This window comes from Lagopus muta, chromosome 8 (assembly GCF_023343835.1).
Source record: "Lagopus muta isolate bLagMut1 chromosome 8, bLagMut1 primary, whole genome shotgun sequence".
Lineage (NCBI taxonomy): Eukaryota > Metazoa > Chordata > Aves > Galliformes > Phasianidae > Lagopus > Lagopus muta.
The window spans coordinates 34,536,140-34,555,945 of NC_064440.1; the positions used below are offsets into that span (position 1 = coordinate 34,536,140).

The 19,806-nt window shown below is 44.3% G+C and overlaps 1 protein-coding gene across 9 annotated transcripts in view; it reads right to left on the minus strand.

The window, feature by feature from the left end:
• The window catches only part of AGAP1 (ArfGAP with GTPase domain, ankyrin repeat and PH domain 1), a 286,404-nt gene that overhangs the window by 74,906 nt on the left and 191,692 nt on the right, over nucleotides 1–19,806 (minus strand). For 6 of the 9 annotated variants that reach the window (XM_048954190.1, XM_048954186.1, XM_048954187.1 and 3 more), the window contains 2 exons: nucleotides 19,586–19,747; nucleotides 4,375–4,536 (listed from right to left, as the gene is read on the minus strand). In XM_048954190.1, the coding sequence (XP_048810147.1) occupies nucleotides 4,375–4,536; nucleotides 19,586–19,747 (324 nt within the window). The remainder of the gene's footprint in view (nucleotides 1–4,374; nucleotides 4,537–19,585; nucleotides 19,748–19,806) is intronic. The other 3 variants (XM_048954191.1, XM_048954193.1, XM_048954192.1) reach the window with 2 other exon arrangements.

A 19,806-nucleotide genomic window follows, 5' to 3' on the forward strand; every position in this document is an offset into this window, starting at 1 on the left:
TGCCATTCTGGTTTTGGAATGCCTGGAACAGGACAAGCAGTCTCAGGAACAAACTGTTATGTCCCCCAACTCTGTGCACATTGTCCTGCCCTCCTGGACTTCATCCCCACTTGGCTGAGAAACAAGAGAACAAACTACCTTTGTGTCAGGAAGACAGTTCTAAAAAGAAACATGAAAGAACCTTCCGTGCCCTTCAAAAGTTCTTTAGAAACCAGGGATAAAGAAGAACGCAGAACATGGATTTGCAGAGAAAATGCACTTTACTGAGTTGCTAATCACATCCATTACTCTATAATCAGCTCCTGTTTCTCAGCATCCACTGGCACAGACAGGAGCATGAGGGCTATACTGGTTTCACCTGCACTGCTGGGAGAGAACATAAAACAGCACCCTGCTGCAGCTGACTCGCATCCATGACCCAAGGAACACATCTGCCCTTCCACCTGGACACATGCTGATCCTACCATCAAAAGCAGAGTTGGCCCTGTTGGCCAGGGTGCTCCAACAATGACACTGCAAAGCACTGATCATTTGATACTGAGAGGACGGTCATACCTTCAGCTTTTTACAGCTCTTAAAATGAGCTTTCTGCAGCTCTACTTGGATTGAACGTTTAAAAGCCAGGTCTGAACAAGAGCGAGAAAAATAAAACGCTGGGAAAGACCTTCCTGTGAAGGGTATTTACAGGAAAGCTTCTTAATTTTTCTACTTGTTTTCAAGCTGAAAAACCTTCCAATTATCACTGGCCGCTCCACTACGTGCAGTAGCAGACGGGTACCAAACCAGGCCAGGCAGTGTGCAGCTACTCCTCTTTGAAACACAGCACCGTATCATCCTGCTCCAAGCAAGTACAGATAACATGGTGGGAAAAACACTGCTGGTTTCTGGCACCTTGCCTAATGTAAGCATTCCTGCTGTTTTACCCTCAAAACCGGGGAATTTTTTGCAGTGACAAGTCCTGTACAGAGAGAGAACTAAAAAACCTTCTCTCTGGGTTTTATTGCACTTGTGAAAATTTCACAAGAACCCGATCTTCCAAAATAGAAACTGAATTTTAATTTGCACCCAACTGCAGCGCAGCTCCTTTAGCATTTTCATTGCTGCGGCCATTGTCTTAGAAAACCAGTAGGAAGACAAATCCAGCAACATGAAAGAATCAATCCCAGAAAGAGAGAGCTGTGCATCTGCAGATGGTGGGGAGAAAGAAGAATCAGCATGATCTTTCTGGAATGTATAAAAGAGATGAGCATCAGTCCTTGGAGTTACTAGCATCACCCTGGGCCCACTGGTGTCCATCATCGTGATGTCTGAATACTTGGGCAGAGGTCAATGATCAAAGCAGGCATGTTCAAGGAGAAAGAGACTGAAAAATGTAGTAAAGTTGCTAGAGTTTGCTGAAGACCAGATTTAAACCTCACTGAACACCTCAGCTTTGCTACAGACAGAAATGCAGGAAGCCAAGATTTCTGTTTGAAAGCTGACACTTCAGACGTGCCTGGATCCAAAGGAAACCAACATAAAGTCTAGATTCACCTAAATCATTTAATGATCCACTGCACCTTCTGCAGCAGAACCTTCCTCCTCCTAGTCACAGTGAGCTCATGATTTGCAGAAGAAGGGAAGAAGGAAGATACAGCTCTCACACAGCTATCAACACAGTCTTCTGTACCCCAGGTTCACTAAGTCACCTGCCTTATCTCAAACACCTAGTCCAAGCTGCCAAGGCTAAGCGTGCATCTCTTGAAATACTCTGCTTTTGACTGCTTAATTTGGACTGAATCTCCAGTTGCAGCAATCCAGCTGAACACCTGTAAGAGTTTAGATCTGTGCTTATTGCAAGTCAGGAGGAAAAAACAAAAAGGAAATCTTTTGGGTCACTGGACAGAACAGGAATTCAACTTTTCCTGAAAAAAGTCTATATTACTAAGCTAAGAACTACTTTAAATCAGAAAACACTCTTGAAATTGAAATTCCAGGCACAGGAGAAAAACACTTAACAACCCAAAGCACCTCAGACACTCCCTGCGCTTGGAGCAGACCAACTTATGACAGAGCTTGTCCCAGGGATGGAAGCATCCCCACTGCTCAGCATCTCAGCAAGTAAACGCTTCCAGTGTGCTCAGCCACAGAACCTACAAAACACTAATCTCCAAGGAACTCTATTTTTTTTCCCCCTGCATTACCTGTCTCCTAAAAGGCATGGGAAAGTCAAGCAAGTTTTCTTGCTCCTCCTCGCTGCAGAGAGGTGAGGCAGCCACGTGCCTCTCCTAACTTTGCTAAGAACTCAAGGGCCGCAAAGATTAGCCCAGAGTTCCTCAAACATGACAACAACGCAGTACAGACAGATGCAATTCCATCTGCCTCACGGCCAACAGCTGCATTTCACTGGGTTGTGCTCCCACATAAATGTTTTAAAAATCAAGAATTTACAACCACTGCCGGCCCACTCAAAGCTCAAAGCAGGAAAGGGTGCCTGTGTCAGAAGACTTGGAATAAGGGGCAGGTCAAAGAAAGCTCGCCTGCTGATGCAGAGCTACAAAGACCGTGCAAGCAGATGCCAGCGCTCGCTGCTACTTTTAAGGCTGCCTAGGTATCACTTGGTGCTGCTCTTCAGTTAGGCCTGATGCTCCTGCAGGCACATGTCTATGAAGTGGGACAGTTTTGTTAAGTCATTGTAAAGGGATTTTGGACTGGCATGCTAAGATGCTGCAAGACAAGGAGAAGAGCAAGAGAAAACAGGGAAGGATAAAGGAGCCACGCGGTCTCCTCTCCAGTTAATAGCAAGATTTCAGGGCAAGGTGCACAACAACTGCAAATCCCTGCCTGCTTGCTGCACTTCAAAAGTCTCCCTGCAGACCAGGACCACACAGGCTCCAGCTCCAGTGACTTGTGAAAATAAGCTCACCAGGAGAAAGAAAACATACACGTATTAACTACTTACAAAGAGATTTTCAAAGGCTTTTGATACCCAGCTGGTCTTGATTTATATTGACTTCCACAAAATGCTTGTGGACAAATGGTGAGCTCTCTGAAAAATCCCCTCTGTAACTTCCCACTGAGGTATGAAAATAAGTGGTGTAAAAAGGATTGTTAAGGGGAAAGGAAAAAAAAAAAAGAGAGACAAATTAAAAATGAAAGTTTAAAATAAAATTTGGCTGCAGGCCATAAACTAGGGGGAAACTAACAGTAAAGATAGTTAAATGACTGGAAACAGAACACAACAGGAGCTATTATGAAAAAAAAAGAAAAGCTGATGGCTTTCTGAAAAGGATTTGTATAGATAGCTGAGGAAATAAATTCCGTATGTGACAGAAGTGCAATTGAGAAATTAAATAAATGGAAAATAAGGATGACTAAGTAGTAGTTAACATGCCCTTTCTCAGTTGTATACTATTATCACATCTATTTTTAATGTCTCTTCAGCTGTCTGCAATTGTCATCCTTTTCTCAGAACCTGTTCCAACACTCTTTGATACTGAATTAGCTGTTTTTTTTTCACTCTCCAATGCTTACAACCACATCTTTTTCTTGCTAAACACTCCCTTTTCCCAACAATGTTATTCCATTGTCTCCTTTTTTCATCTCCCCTTCTATGTTGACTCCCCAGTTTCTGAGCTTTCCAACTACCCTTGTTCATCTTTTTTTCTGGAGCTCTTTTGGCTGAATCCTAGCATGTTTCTTTTCTTCTTTTCTAAAGATACAAGCATGTTTTATATCATATCTGGCCACCGTACACATTGTTACCCCTTCAGAAAGGCATTGAACAGCTACAGCAGTGCTCACGTTGGAAACGGTAAGCTAAACTAAGGAGAAAAAGAAGTCCTTTTTGGCTTTTGCTTTCTGGTTCTTATAAAAGAACCCAAGCATTTAAACTCTCCCCTTTCCTTTTTGTCCTCGGATAACAGCATCTTTCCCCAAGCAGCTGAATATTCAAAGAATAACAGGCATCAGATGATTCTAGAGCAGAAGATAAGTCTAAGCAGAAGAGAGAGTGCTAGATTTATTAACACTGAGCAAACACACAAATTGTGATGTGATGTCCAAGCTACTGAGTGAACCCAGCTTCCCTTTCTTTTTAAAGAAGTATGAGTATGCCTGCACCTTAACTTCCCCACTACCGCCGCTCTGTATCACCTTGGGGACCCTCATTTTAATTAAACAACCGGTTCCAAACACGTTTCAGACAGTACAATTCGCTGTCATGCCGTGCCTCGCATCACTCAGCTCCATCGCGAGGAAGATCACACCATTAATTTCTCTCCTTTCTAATTTCTCTGCAATTCTGTTCACAGCCAGAAGTTGAGTCACCAGCTCACAACGCTCTTGGAAACAACGATAAAATAGCCTCTAAACTCCACCACGGAGCAGGTTTACCTTCAGCTGTGCCTGAGATGCCGTCGGCTTTGAAATTGCTGGTGCTTTTCTTCCTGCGATGCTTCTTTCTGTTGGCATGAGGCGAAGGAGGCGGGTCGAGTTTGGGGCTGGTTGTACTGGATATACTTGGGCTTGAGCACACTGAATCTCCTAACCCGGTATCTGTAGTTTGGGAAAGAAATAAAAAAAGGGGGAAAAAATAAAAACACTGCATTATTTAAACTAATGATTGCTAGAATCCAAGATATAAGCCTTCAGTGCCTGCTAGCAACTAGCCTCTTGAGCTCATGGAAATACGGGACAGCCTCCTAACAGCATCACTTACATTTTCCAAAGGGTGCAAATCAGTGACTGGGATCAAGCTCTGACTCAGGTCCTGCCAAATGGACAGGACTCTCCATCAGCTTTAGAAGCCAGGCCAGCTGGAACCGACCGAAGAGGAAAGGAAATCACTATCATTTCCAATTGCTCACTCTTATAAAATTCTTACTTATCCTCAAATTTATTCATAGGGTGTTTTAATACAGAACAGAGACATAGCCTAACATCCACTGAATTTTATCTGCCTGTTTAGTTGCTAATACAAGTACTCCAGCAATCTTCAGCTACTATTTTCACCCAAAGTTGCCAACATGATTTTAGTTCAACAGAAACCGATTTTTCTGGCTATGGTTCATGATAAATGCATTTTTTTTCTTTGTCCCAATCCAGAATAACTTCCTACTAATCCAGAATAACTTCCTACATATGGAGTGCCTGAAATAGAAGTGAAGCTGTGTCCAGAACATTGGTTAGATACCAACCCAGGGCTGCGCTCAAGACGAATTGCTATGTTAGAAAAACATCAAGTCAGAGAGCATCTAAAAAGGAGCTTTTGATTTCTTTTTGAGCAGCACAATTTCTGCACAAATGCCTATTTGACAAAGAAACATTTATTTATTGTTATAAAGTTTACTTACTAATTGCCTGCTAAGCACAGTTGTTCCCCAAGTTAGTGGTGAGGGACCAATTATAGCATTAATTGGCTGCCAGTGGAGACCAAACCAAACTCCAACTGCAACCTTTAAGGATTTTTGTTCTTTTTTTTCTCCTATGCCCCCTATTTTGAAAACAATGATGAAGCATTAACCCACAAAGGGAACTGTAAGAATGTATTTAGCACACTGTGTGGAGTACAGGAGGTTTCCCTGTATCTGAACAGGAGCTGCTGAAGGCAGTTATCCTGCAAGGGCTTACTGCCTCTCCATGTGCAGAGGAAGGCAAACCCTGACAAGAAGCCAAGCTGATGCTCAGCAGGCACTTGGCAAAGGGGATATTGGTGCCTTTTAAAATCTCTGACACTGGAAGAAAAGAAGATTAAAAAGAGGATGACAGCAGAGGCATGGCCAAGAATGCAAGCCCGTCACTTCCACTCCTGAATACTTTCCTCCAGCTACGGGCTTAGGAAGGTTTCCTACGTTGGGAACATGAAACAACTGGACAGAACAGTGAAATGCAGATCCTTGTACTGGGGCAGGCAGCACCGGACAGATGCCCACCTGCTCTGCAGTGGGGTGAGCTACTGATGCCATGGGGTAAGGACAGCGTCTCGTTGCTTTCTGTTTGCTCGCTCACCAGGAAACTGCAATTCATAAATATCACAGAAAGCATGCCAGCCAGAAAGGCTTCCTCACATACAATGCCATTCCTCAAAATGCTTCACTTTTTCCCCTCAGAAAATATGAGGGCTGTAGCACGTGGGCAGGCCTCTAACTCTCAGCTTTCACCCTAAAAAGAATTATTCCATTTTACTCAAGGGGAGGAAAAAAAAAAACCACGCAGAAGCAGCCAGCTTGATCCATGCCCTTCAATAGGCTGCTTGCAAAGAAGTGTGATGCACGCCTGAGTCTGCTGCAACCCACAGGGCTGGAGTATGAGAGCTGTGCTCATCGCTGCACCACTGCCTGGATGTCAGACACAGTGCCCTGAGCAGAGAAAGGTCCCTTCCAACCCGAGCCATTCTATGATTCTATGAAAAACTGCAAATTCTTAACAGCTGCAAGCCATTTAGCAAGTGAAAGGGGAATTCTCCAAAACCTTCCCTTGTCAAAAAAAATAAATAAATCCAAATGCAAAGCTACACGCTTGCTGCAGGTCAGTCCCATTTCTAGGCTATAAATTACACAAACAAAACCTGTTTGTGAATTCTGAAAAATGATGAGACTTACAAACGCATTGCACCGCCGCTCGCCCCAAAGAATGAACCTGCTGCGGTAAATCCTGCTGAGCCACGGCCCCTGTGGGCAATGAGGAGCTGCCCTGGGGTCACACTGCTCCCAGGGGGAGAGCCCGAGGGATTCCCTCCCCCTGCAGCAGCAAAGAACTGCAAGGCTCCTGGAAAAGGATGCTGATGTTGTAGGGCGCGTTGTTATTTCTATAGGGCACGTCGTCGTCGCTATCGCAGGGCACAGTTATGACAGAGCACCTGACTATTGCGATAGGGCATGCTCTGGTTTTTGAGAGCACCCCTTGAAGATGGAAGTTGTAAACCATTGCTCTGCTTTAAAATATGAGCGATGGAAGGGCGCCAGGCTCACGCGCCGTGCTTTCCCATTTCCAGCTACTCCTCGTGCCTGACAAGGTATTCTTCAAATTGAAAAGAGGGCTCCTGAAAGCCCTGCTTCAGAAAACTGTAAATGAGTTCAGGCTTCAGCCCGCTGAATGCAATTTCATACTCCTGACTGAATACAAATAATGCATTTTATTTTGTATCAATTACCACGCGTGAGAACAGACGACCACTGCCGGCGCTATTAGATAGATATAAAAAAAAAGAAAAAAAAAAAAAGAGGCAAAGAAAAAGGCATGCCAAATTAAAAAAGCCAGCGCCTCATTACTCCACATCTAAAGCAGCTCTGACGGAGGCACGGGAACTCATAAGACGCGTCTCGCTGGGCTGGGATGGGCTGTTTTGCAGCCATCCCGCACGTTCAATGTTAGCCATTAGTTCTTCCCAATCGGGCATCAACGTTCAACGCACACCCAAAAAAATATATAATACTAGCAATAATAATAACAATCTGCAGCCTCTCCGAGCTTCAATACTTGAAGTATGAGTCAAAGAAGCAGTTTCACTTTTCACTCGGGAAGCTGACAAGCATGACTAGAGGGGGAATAAAATAACATTCAGTTCGCATAAATATCAAGCAGGCTGCTTGAGACTGATGGGCCAGGAATGTATTCTTAGCCATCATTCTGGCAGACAGGCCCAAGGACACTCATAACTTATTTTACAATCATTTAGTTTCAGCTCAAGTGGAAAACGTGACAACTTATCTCTGCTGACAAGATGGCATATCGAACCTTACAATTAACTCTCCCGCGATTATCTGCCCAGCCCATCATTAGCTTTGCAGTTTTTGATGGACTGTACGGGCAAGCTCTACTTGATGACGGTCATCATTTGCAGGGTGTATATCTGTATTAAGGACGCCATTCTCTCCTTGCCACGGAGTTATCCTGCCCAGCACATGCTCTGCTCTGGAACTGCAGAGCCAGGTTTGTCAATGACGTGCAGCAGCACCGCAGCAAAATGCCTTCTCCTGCCAGGAGAGCACTGCTGGCTGCAGCCTGTGCTGCTGACGGCAGGGGATGGAAGTTCCTTGCGAATGCATGCGCCTCCTCGTAGCACACAGCTGTCCCTTCTCCTCTCTGCCTCTCCCTGTGCATTAGGCAGAAATCACAGAACCTAAAAAAGCCAATGCAGCTGTTGTTATGCAAGCCGACTTCCAAGGCTGCCCCTTCTCCTAGATGCATTTCATAATTACAGTCATAGAAGAAACTCCTTTCAATTATGACTCATATTAATAGGAGAAACGAGAGGCAGAAGGGGAAAAACAGACTGTCTAAAGCAACACCCAGAATTGAGATGGAACATTAAATGAAAAAAGAAATCAACCAATCCTCTGAAGAGTCTCAAGGGCTGTGCTGTTGCACTGCACCGTATTTGCCACTTGAAACACATCTGATATCCTCTCTCAGAATTCACAAGTTCATAAAGCTTAATATTCAACCTCATAGTTTTATCTTTTGGAACACATCCCACAAACAGTGTTGCAGGAGCACTAGAGGGTTTGAAAAGGGTAAAAAATGCCATCCCAACCCTCAGCGCTCCTGCATCTGCTCAAAGCAAGCTGGGTGGAAGCATTTGAGACATCTTCCCTTCTCTGCTCGCCACGCACGCCTTGTGGAGTAGCTGCAAATACCAACATAGGAATCAAGGGGGGGGGGGGGGGGGGAAAGAAAAGTAGGGCCCAGAAGCAGGAGGGAGTGCCCCATGCCAAGACACCCAGATGGGGGCTGAAGTAGGAGGAGACAGCAACACGTGACGCACGGGAATAGCACAGCACAAAGGCTGAGCTGAGCTGCACAAACCCGAGAACGTGCCCCGTTCCTTGGCCCACAGCTCCTGTTCTCTGTCACGCACACAACCCTTTCTCTCCTGTGTAACGATTTGAAGCGGAAACAAGGCCGTTCTGACCTCCTCTACCTTTGTGCCTTTTGATTTATTTTATATTTTTGTCAAATCACCTATTTACAAAAACTTGAAACAAACTCAACAGGTGATGCTATTCTCTGCAGACCAAAGTCGGGCTTGATCTGGTTTACATTTTTCTTGCATCTTCTCGTTAAAATTTTCCAACTGGCTTTCAAAGTGAAATTAGACTTTTTGTGGAGCCCAGCTCCCTGACGCAGCCTTCCTCCCAAGAGCCCAGGGATTGATTAATTTGGGTGTTTGATTTTCTGAAGGGACACGAAGTCAGACTCTGCACAAAAGCAGGAGCGGCGCACGGGATCAATTAAAGAGCAGAAGCGGCAACACAATTAATACCTCCAGGTTCAATGGGAAGAGAAAGAGCCGATGACGAAAACAACAGCAACAGCTCCAACTGCAGCAGGAATCTTTGCCACAGCCCGAGGAAGGCTGAACCCAACGGGTGCATTTCAGAACTTTCACTGTGCCATTAGTGCAGAAATGAAACAAGCCAAAGATGTCGGTAGCCGGTGGACTGGATAATAAAAAAAATAGCTGGACACTTTCATCTTCTACACATGTGTTTTAAATAGAGGCGAGAAAAGCAATCCTTTTATTTAAGCAGGGGAAGCAGTAGACTAAAACCATCTGTAGTTGTATTTCAGACCCATTTCCCTGAGCTGAAATTTTTCTGGCTGTGAAATCCAATGCTCTGCAGCTTCTCTTTACAGCTATTACCATAAACGTTCTATCAAGTTCTTTATATTCCTCCTCCGCCTCAAACTGAAGTTAAAGGGATGCTGCAATTGCACAATGACTGCGTAAGGCATGGATGTACAGGACAGACATTAAAAACCTGTCAAAGCCGCAGCTCGGCAGAAGCCTGCCGACAGTGATAAACATTTGTGAGCGGGGAGAAGGGCTGGCAACAAGACTTCAGCGCGCAGGAAAAAAAGCACAAACATTTCCAACACACACTCAGCTCGTCCCTTCGATAGAAAGCGGGCCCGTCCGGCCATTGATCAGCTGAATTTAGCTTGGACATTCAAGCTATTGAGGGCTTAAATTAACCTGCTGCACTGAAAGAAATTAAAAGGAAGCTCTGAGCCGAACCGTGGGATGGAGATGAAAGAGCCTCAGGAGTATTCTCTTTCCACGGCGTCTACCATTTTTCCAGCCTTATGTCTAGAGCCTGTAAATCACAAAGCTATCCTGTCATGTACAGAAAGCCCCACTGAATGCCCAAGTTACCGTCTCCTTTCCTCTAATGGCAATTTCAATTAAATAAGAAAAACAAAGGTTCCTTCTCCACAAAAAAAGATCCCCCGACTTTTGGAGGTTCTGCCTTTTGATACATCTTAGCGTGCTTCAAGCAAAGCAGACCTGAAGGCATGTTTGGCATGAAAGGATCGTTTCCACTTGGAAGCCTAATAAGCCACTTTGTGACAAGCAAGGGACATTATCCAGAGACTTGAGAGGGAAAGTTAGTCTCATGACACTATGGCATATGTATCGGAAGGACTGGCTTCAATAATTTCCAGGATAGTAAGACACTTGTTACAATCTTTCTCATCTAAAGGAAAGACAAAGTTACCTCTAGTTCACTTCCTACTAACGCACCGTATCTGGCCAGCATAAAGGAAGGATGAAAGCAAAGAACGTAACACAGCACTTTAGAAAAAAAATAAAAAAAGAGAGAGAATGAAAGAGAAAGGAAAAGTATGTTGCTCACTACATTTTCCCTCCTAAGGAGCAACGTACTGCTGTGCTAGCAAAGCACATTTGCTCCCTAGAAGTTTACATTACACACTGCTAGGAAGAAAAGAAAAAAAACATTTCCATTTAGCTTCCTTTCAAAGCTGTCTTACAAAGCTAGCTCCTTGTATCCTCCAGAAACTGAAGATCTGATGCAGGCAGCATCTATTCCTGCTATGTTGCCAACACGGTGATGAGCATAAGCAGCAAAGACTATTGCATGAGAGGACCTGCAGGTCTCAGATCCTGACCTGGGAATGGGATGCGAGCCCTTCCCCTGCATGTCCCGCCTGAAGCAGGTTGAGGTCAGGTGCAGAGACATTAACTGCTTCCTGAGTTAACACAGCGTTCTAATTTGTCTCATCCTCCACTACACTGATGCATCTTCGTGCTTCCCTCATCTGTACGGTATGCTGAATGTGCCCTGGGGAAAGATCAAATGTGACAAGTTGTGCGAATGCAGAAGGACAACAAATTAGAAGGCGAGTCGTGGATGCTGCAGGATGGCACCACGTCCCAAGGCAAACTACCTCCGTGGCTCTCACCGAGCACATCTACAGTCTACATCTATAAGGGATGTCTGATTCTCCGGTGCAATGTTTTTGCTGGGCAGCATCGGATCTGTTGAGGAGAGAGATGTGGTTCTTACGTGGTGTCACCCCGAATTGCTCTGAATGGCACGGATGATGTTATGGGTGCTGCTTCTCCTGTCCGTCACCTTGACACAAAAAGGAGAGGCAAACAGTGTTGCAGAAGATAACTGCCACAGGGACTAGTTTATTTACATTTACACAGGCTAACTAGTTCCTGGCCATCACAATGAGGAAGATGGATGGAAGACAAACACTACAGGCAACCAGGGCAGCACCTCCTGGTTGGAGCCGTGTGCTGTCTGCCACCCTGCGCCTCTACGGCCCTGAAACCACTGAAGGCAGGTAGATAACTGTGCACCCAGCCATAATTACCGACTGCTGTTTGTGGTACCTAGCAACCCCAGCAAGACCAGCCCAATTAATGGTGACTGGCAGGAAAATAAGCACTTGGAGTACCACTAAAATAATACATCCTGGATGAGCGAGCTAGATAATGATCGAGTACACACAAGACCGTGTGAAATATACTAATTTATATACTCAATCAAATCGATGTGAATAATAAACTCACTCAACTACAAGGAGAGGGTCAGAGCTCTGCCCTGATCTAACAATCAGCATTGTCTTCTGATTGCAAAAAAAAATCTCACGCATCAACATCTCGCTTTGAAACACAGCCTTGAGGTCTCAAGGCACTTGGAAAATAATGAATGTGTGCCTTGCTGAACCATTTCCTCCTAAAATATTTACCTTGTATTTCAACTTAAGCAAAATAAGACACAAAGGAAGAACTGACTCTCTTCAAAGAAACGCTCAGAGCCAGGAAAAGAACCATGTAGCCTGTCTCTAGTCTCGTACTTTAACCTTCAGTCTGTATAACCTGTGGATAACTTCAAGCATCAAACCCACTCTCCGGTAATTGAGAAGAGGTTGGGAAACTCTCAACAATCAGTTCACAGGACTTCAGCAGCAAGCCTGAAGATCAGCATTTTGGAGAAACCAAGAGACTCTTAACATTTTCCAATTAAAGATGAATGACTGCTGTTTATTAAACAGGCAGTGATGCACATCACGCTAGGAAAAGGCTCAGGCTTTCCTGGTAACGCCTGCCACGAGCACCAGCAGCAGAAAGGAAAGCAAACCGTGAAAGCAACGCCCGCAATACTCTTAAGGAAAGGCAAAAACTACAGCAGCATATAGCTGAAATATAAAACACACCTTGCTCTTCACACGAAGCAATGGCCCTGGTGCCTTATGTGGGCACCAGATAATGCAAATGTCACTGACAAACTCTGTTGCTGTCTTTTTTAAACGTTACCGAGCACTCCTTCCAGCTGTTCTGAGGGTTTGGGAAAGCTGAAGTCAGGGCCCTTCTTCTCCTGCTCTCACTGAATGCATGCATCAGGAAAAGCCACTCGCGTGCGGCCTCATGTAAACTGGATACTCCTTGCCAGCCTGGGCTGTGGGTGGCACACACTGCCACTGAATTAAGGAGCTGTATCAACTGTAACGAATGCACAGCCCGGGGACTTGAAAGGAGATGCTCTTCCACCTGTGGGAAGCCGAGCGCCGAGCTTCAACTGCTCCCCAACAATCAGCAGGCTGTGAAAGAGATGCGGATCGGGTTTAACACAGAGGCTTCTTTCACTCCTTGAACTGCAGATGCTGTGAAGAGGCTTTGAAGTGTTGGATTCCATAGGTAAAGTATACACAACATCCCCGTACCCAATGCTCTGTGATCTGGACTGGAAAGAAACCGAGACTGCAAACAGACATGCTTGATGAGGCAAGCACTCATGTTAATTGGAACAGAAACTTCATTAAGCCTGAAAAGAAATAAAAGCATCATGTGAGTTTCTTGCACACACTTCACCCAGAAACAGGCCAAACAAAGCAGCGTGCTTCTGAACATACATTAAACGAGGAGTTTAATTACTACAAGCATCTGTTTGGACTTCAAAAGTGTGGACAAAAAAGTTCTGAAACTTGGAATTACTTCAATGGTAACTTTATGTAACTTTTAGCCCTCCTGACTTTGTATTTTCAACATTCCAAAATTTCACTTCAGTTTAACATTTCCATTATTGAAACATTATTGAAATAGTCCTACATCAACGTAGGACTATTAAAATTTAGATAAATATCACTCCAGGTATCCTCAAATCAAATGCAGCTCCAATAGCTCAAGCCAAGTCCACCTGAATTTAGGCAACGCATTGATGCTTCTGCCTCTATTTGCAGCAATCTATGCCACGGGTCACATTTATTTCTGAGACACAGGGAGAAATAATCACAGCTGATGGTACCTCTCAGACCATCTGGTGACTCACCTGCCAAGAAAGATCACAGCAAAACTCATTCCAAAACTACAAACATTGAAGATTAAAGCAACGTTAAACAAGAAACAAACAAAAAAAAGTCTTTGGAAGGTTGAGCGCTCTTTATACAAATGAGAATACAGGGCTGCCTTCCTGGTGAACAACTCACTGCCTATGAGTGTGCTTATCTGCAATGTTAACCCTTCCACTTGGCCAGATACCGATGCAGGGAATCAGAGAACAGAATATTTTGCAGATTTTTCAGTGCTGTGCCTGTTAAACATCTGTGCTCCAGAGAGGCAGCCTGCAGCTGCTGTTAGAGACAGATACTAAGCCAACCTGAACTCAGAAGTGCCCCATGCTTCCACTGCTATCAATGGCAGGGATCTGCTTTCCCTGCTTTGGAAGTAGTGATTTCTGGGGACTGCAAGGCACTAACCCTGCACCTGGAAGGTCAGAAATGACCTTCCTATTCTCACAATCCTGTCAGGCTTAAGTTTATGCTCCAGAATAAAAAGAAACCCTTTGGTTTGGGGTGTTTTTCTTTTCTCTTGGGTCGGGAGTGACTGGGGACAAAAGGAGAAGGTGTGACAATCAACCCCGGCCAGAGGCAGCAAAGCACCCATTTATTAAACAAAGCCAGACAGTCAAGTCAGATTATTTTTCCTAATAGACATCCACAGTCCTGTTTCAGCTTAAACTCAGAGCTAAACTGCACAAAAACACATTTAAGCATCAGTAAGCCAATGCAGAAAGCAAAGCTTCATAGCTCCACTCACCACGTTAACTGAGTCACACAAACAATTTATTGACAGACATTTGGCACTGGGGGCTGTGAATGAGATTAAGATGAGCATGAGGTTTGAGGTTGCCAATGTCAAATTAGCATGAGATGAAAACTCACATTCTTTACTGTTTTGGAACCAAGCACGGGATGTAATTGCTGAATGCTACAATTCTTTAAGTTTTAAGCAGGAGCTGGGAGGGGTCAGAAAGAAGATCTTAACCAGGAAAAGCAGATGGGTTTCTGGAGAACAGCAGAACAGTAAAAATCCATATAACTCAGTATTTCAACAGCAGCGCTCAACAAATACAGGAATATTTAGCTGAAAACCAGAAAAGTTGGGCAGGGCTGCCCGTGCTTCCAAAGCCCTTCTTAGCCTTAAACTGAGCTGCACGGAGATTGAAGCTTTTTGCAGGCAGCAGCTCACTGCCATTGGCTCTGAGTACGTAAGCACCATCTCTCCCCCTTCAGCACAGACACAGCAACTGAAGATCTGCTCCCACGTATTTCGTTCTTTTAAATCCTCTCTCTGGTGGTCATACATGCCTTGCCAATGCCAGCCCTGGTGGGATCCAATGGCGATGTCTCACCAATGGCTCCAAGCCCAAGGCACTACAATAACCCCAACCCAGCCTGGATCCCATGGTAAAAGGCACTCTGTCAGGGCAGGAAGTAAGCTAGCCATGTCTGAACCCTACTGCATGAGTAGGGGATTGCAGAGGTCTTCTTCGTCTGTATGTCAGGACAGATTTTCCCCAACACATGGGCAACAAATAAGCATTCAGAGAATACAAAGTAAGAGCCTACATTCTGTGACATTGATGGGAAGCTCTGTGAGAAGGGCACTATTTGGGGTGGGGAGAGCTGCCATCAGCTCCCCCATTCACCTGAGATTCTTACAGTCTAACTAAAGGAGTTCACCCATTGGCAACTGCAGGAAATACAAGAGTGGCTAGAAAACAAGAAAGTGACTTCATATTTGCTCCTCGGTTAACTACTTCCTTCTTGAAAAAGGAAGAAATAGCTCTTCCAGCCTAAACCATTTATATACACTTATACCACAACTCTGAAATTCCGTAAATTTATTTGAAATTACATAATTTATCCTTGTCAAGAGCTGCCTATTGAATTCAAAGCCCTCTCAAACACGCTTTCGGCTTCGTTTCTGAAAGTGTTATGACAACGTACAGCACAAGACTCCGCCGTTTAATCATTCCGAGTGCTTATGATCAGAAAAGTAAGGCAAGTTGTAAGGTCTGCATTAATATAAACACCCCGATGACCTCTCGTACCCCATGGCACAGTGAAAACTCAATTTCACATTAACAAACCCTAAAATCAAACCGTTAGAAACCGAAAAGACACCAGGTATTACAATTTATATAAATTACAGCAGAGATCAAATGGCCTGTAGAAGCAATCGTACAGCGATAAAACCTAAGTGGATGGTATTTAAACAGATATTTGATTTATTTTCTATCTGTGGAATTTTCCATCCAGCCAGAACTCACAAGACAGTTTGGAAATCAAGAATAAAGAAATCCCCACCCCACACAAACTACTGTTGGAAGCACTGTGTCAGACACACTTATTACTGGGACTAACTAAAGAAATGCTTCCCTCTGGTATGCTCTGGACACAGCCTTAGAAGCCAAAGCAAAAACCCTAATATTGACAGAAGAGGAAAAAGCAGATGTGCTGCTTCCTCAATGTGGGGTAGGAAATAACGCCCTCCATTTTCTTAGGGTTAAGACTCCCAAACTGGATTTTTGTAGCCTCGCAGAGCTGGCTGCGGTCTCTACCACTGCTGCTAAGCTTGAGGGTGCCTCTCAAGCGATGCGATGTACAAACTGTAAGGGCTGCACAACAGCCAGCCTTATCTTTCATTAACAATAGCAATGCTGCTAGTTAATATCAATTGCTGGGTCTGCTTTCCACTGGAAAGCTGCTTCCTACTCAAGTTCAGCACTGTCCATCAAGATGTACCAAATACAAGAACCCAACCAACCCGCAGCCTTCCTCCCGACCCGATCCAGGGGAACCTCTCAGCCAATAGTGGTGGTGGCAGTAATCGTTCTGAATCTATCCATAACGCTGAACTGCTCCTTCACTGACTGCAAACACCAATTTCTTTCGCCGAGGATTATAAGTTGGTGTTCACGGTCTCTCCGCTGCCATTAGGGTGATAAACAGTTTAAACTACATCAGGATCTGACATGTAGATCAATTCTGGGTCCATAAAGAATCCACACAAGGGGTTCCTGGACAGGGATTTACTGCCCCCAGTTTTTATTCTCGCTTGCTGCTAAAATTACTCCTGTCAAGTACTTACAAGAGTAAGAAAAAATGTAAAAAGCATTAATTTTTCATGTACTTCTGGAGCAGCCTCTTTACATTTCCAAGTTTTAAGACAAATATGTTAGTGAATTTAAAATCACACGGAGCAGCGGGCGGTATCTAGCTAAATTGTGAGCCATTGGCGTGGGCCGCTCACTATCTGGCAGACAGCAATTTGAAACACTGAACTAAGCTGTCTGGATTTTCTCTGAGGGCAGTCACAGGCTTCATGTTACCAGTGCCAAATTATATTAGACATTTAATTTTAAACCTCAGGTACTTAAATGTAAAACCTTACAACAGTAATAGTCATAAAGCAGTGGGGCATTCCATTTCAGAGAATGGATTTTTCTATTTTTCCCCTTTAATTTATCCAGCACCTCCTGTTTTGTGGCTCTGCCCACTACAAAGTAATTTATCTAATTAGGAGATGTTCACAGCTGCTTGAAAGACAGAAGCCCCAGGAAACCAAAGGTCTGCTTCGGAAGACTTTGAAAAGTTCTCCAGAGCCACACAAAGTATTAATTTAATGTGAAAAAAAGGTGCAGAGAAAAATTGAATCCCAATATGTTATTTTGTCTACAATAAAACCGTTTGACAATAAGCAGACATATTCTCCAGTACATTGGCATTTGAATTCCAAAAGATGCTTAGCTTCTCTCCGTACCTGCTGCTTTCACAGTATTACCTTTTTATGACTAAAATTCAAAATCTTTTAATGGAGAAAAAAAACCCTGAAATTAAAAAGGGTTTTTCATGCGTCAACTTGCTGGCATAAAGGACACATCTATGAGCTTCCCGAAAGACGATACATTGATGGAAAGGAATGTTCTTGATGCTTTGCAGCCGTTTTATCACAATGCCTCTGTTTACCCTGCCATTCCGTTGGCTAAAAATGGCCACTATCCATTCTCCTCACGTATTAAAGCGATTTCTTATTGTTTCAGAAAAGCAGAACCTCTGTGAGAAATTAAGTCAGGCTGATCCAGAACCACCCACCAGTCAACTTCAGCTCTTTAATAAATATTTCATAGATAATTCTAGCTGTCATCTCTTTTGATCCAGAAGTAATCACATATGAATGTCAAGTCAAAAAAAGGAGTACAGAGGTTGTGCAGGAGGAAAGGTTCCCTTCCCCAATAATTTAGAACTAGCTGCAGTGCAGAACCAGGAGCCACCGCAACTCCAGTGCAGAAGCAGCACCTCAAGGTCAAGGGGAAGGAGAAGGAAGTTAGGCTCTGTTTCTAGTTATCAGCACATAAATTACATGCCACTTTTAGGGACTCATTGAGTTTTGCATTGGAAGATGTTGTTCCATTGCAGCCTTGGTTTCCTCATCCGTTAAAGGCACGGCTCAGCCGTCTGCAGGTCTGGCAGGTGCAGGGACCAGGCAGGGGCTATGCCTTGACTTTCACTTGCCTTCTCATTCCAGCGAGAACACGCAATGTTCTCCAACTTCCCTTTGAAGAGCTACAGTGTAAAAGAAGGGCACTGGAAAGCTGAAGCTCCGGTATAAGCTTTTAAAAGCAAAGTAGAATCAGGGTGGATGGAAATAACAGAGCAGCTCAGAAGAGAGAAGAGCATGCAGCCTTAACTGTGAAACTAGTTTGGTCCAAAGGAACTGCTACATTAGCAATGCAAGGGGTGAATGAAAATACTCTCCTTGCTGGAAGGAAAACAAGCAGGAGGAGGAGAATGCTGGCTGTCCTGAGAGACTAACCAGGTCCCAAAGAAGCAAGTAAGCTGGGCTGACACTGAAGAGAACAGTGCTGAAGAACTTCACCATTCTGCCTGCTTCAGAAAATTCTTGATCCAAACCTGCATCATTTTGATGCAAATATCACACTGCTGAAGGTGCTGCCTGCAAGTTCAGAGCTGCAGAAATGGATGTGCTTAAGCAACCATAAACTTGAGCATGAATCAGCCAGTGCTGAGGTGACTGATTTGAACTCTCCTTTTCCGTAAGGTAGCACTGAAAATCTATCCACAGCTGCCTGAAAACTCCAGACTCAGACCTTAAACAGTGAACAGACACACGTGGGACACACAAAATAGTCCTTATGCTCCTGCCATTCTCCCTGTTGTTTGAAACAGCCATCAGAAACAGTCCTCCCTTTCTCCTCTCTTACGCACATACTTATTCATGCTATCCACAATCCTATTTTACTTCTGTGCAGAGCTCTCCTTCACACATATCTCCCTTTCACTTGCTGCCCTCCGTTTCAGGAGCTTCCCATGGTTTCCCCAGTCAGCTGGCACAACCTGCATGCCCCAGACCCATGTTTCCCCAGTACCAACCTGACCTGCAGCTCACTATGACACAGCCCTCCACTCTTATCCCCCATGAGTGCCATGGCTGCCCCAATGCGCCATAATCCTCTCCTGTGCAATGTTTTCCTGCTATCTTGCCCACCCTTTAAAAGCAACAAGCTGTTTTGCTGTTACTCTCAATACAAAACACCATCTGGAATAGCCTTTGCTCCTTTCAACACTGTTAAATAGTCTAAATACTAGAAGAGAAAAAAAAACAGGTATGCCAGCAGCGTGCATCCTTCAAAGCAAGGCCACAATGAAGAAAGGGCACGCCACTGAATAGGTCTGCAGGGCAATTTACTGCTAATACCAACCACACAGAATAAGAAAATAAGAATACAAAGCGAACAACCTACATTATGAACCTGACATTCAAATTAAGCAGTAGTATCACACATCAGCTCTTCCCACTGAGAAAACATTGTATTAATCTGTTCTTTCATACGATGCCTCCTTTTTCCCTCGGATGCTGGAAGTTTGGCTTCCAACAGAATATCTGGGTGAATAACATCCGGTCGTATTTTCACTTTAACCACAGAACACCAAATTCCCTTTTCACCCCAATGCAGGTCACCCCCCCCAGCTCCAAGTTTCTTACCACTGCTAATGCCAGAGTTTGCAATGACTGTTGCCTCACTCCACTGATCTGCACTGGAGACCGAGTAAGAGCGCTGATGCATACCGTCCGGACGGCTGTTGAAGGAGACTAGACTGATCCCACTTGCCATCTGAGACACAGATGTGCTAGTAGTCACGTTCCCTAGACATAAATGGAAAACAAATTGTGTCAATAGAGAAGGTAAAATTGATTGACATGAA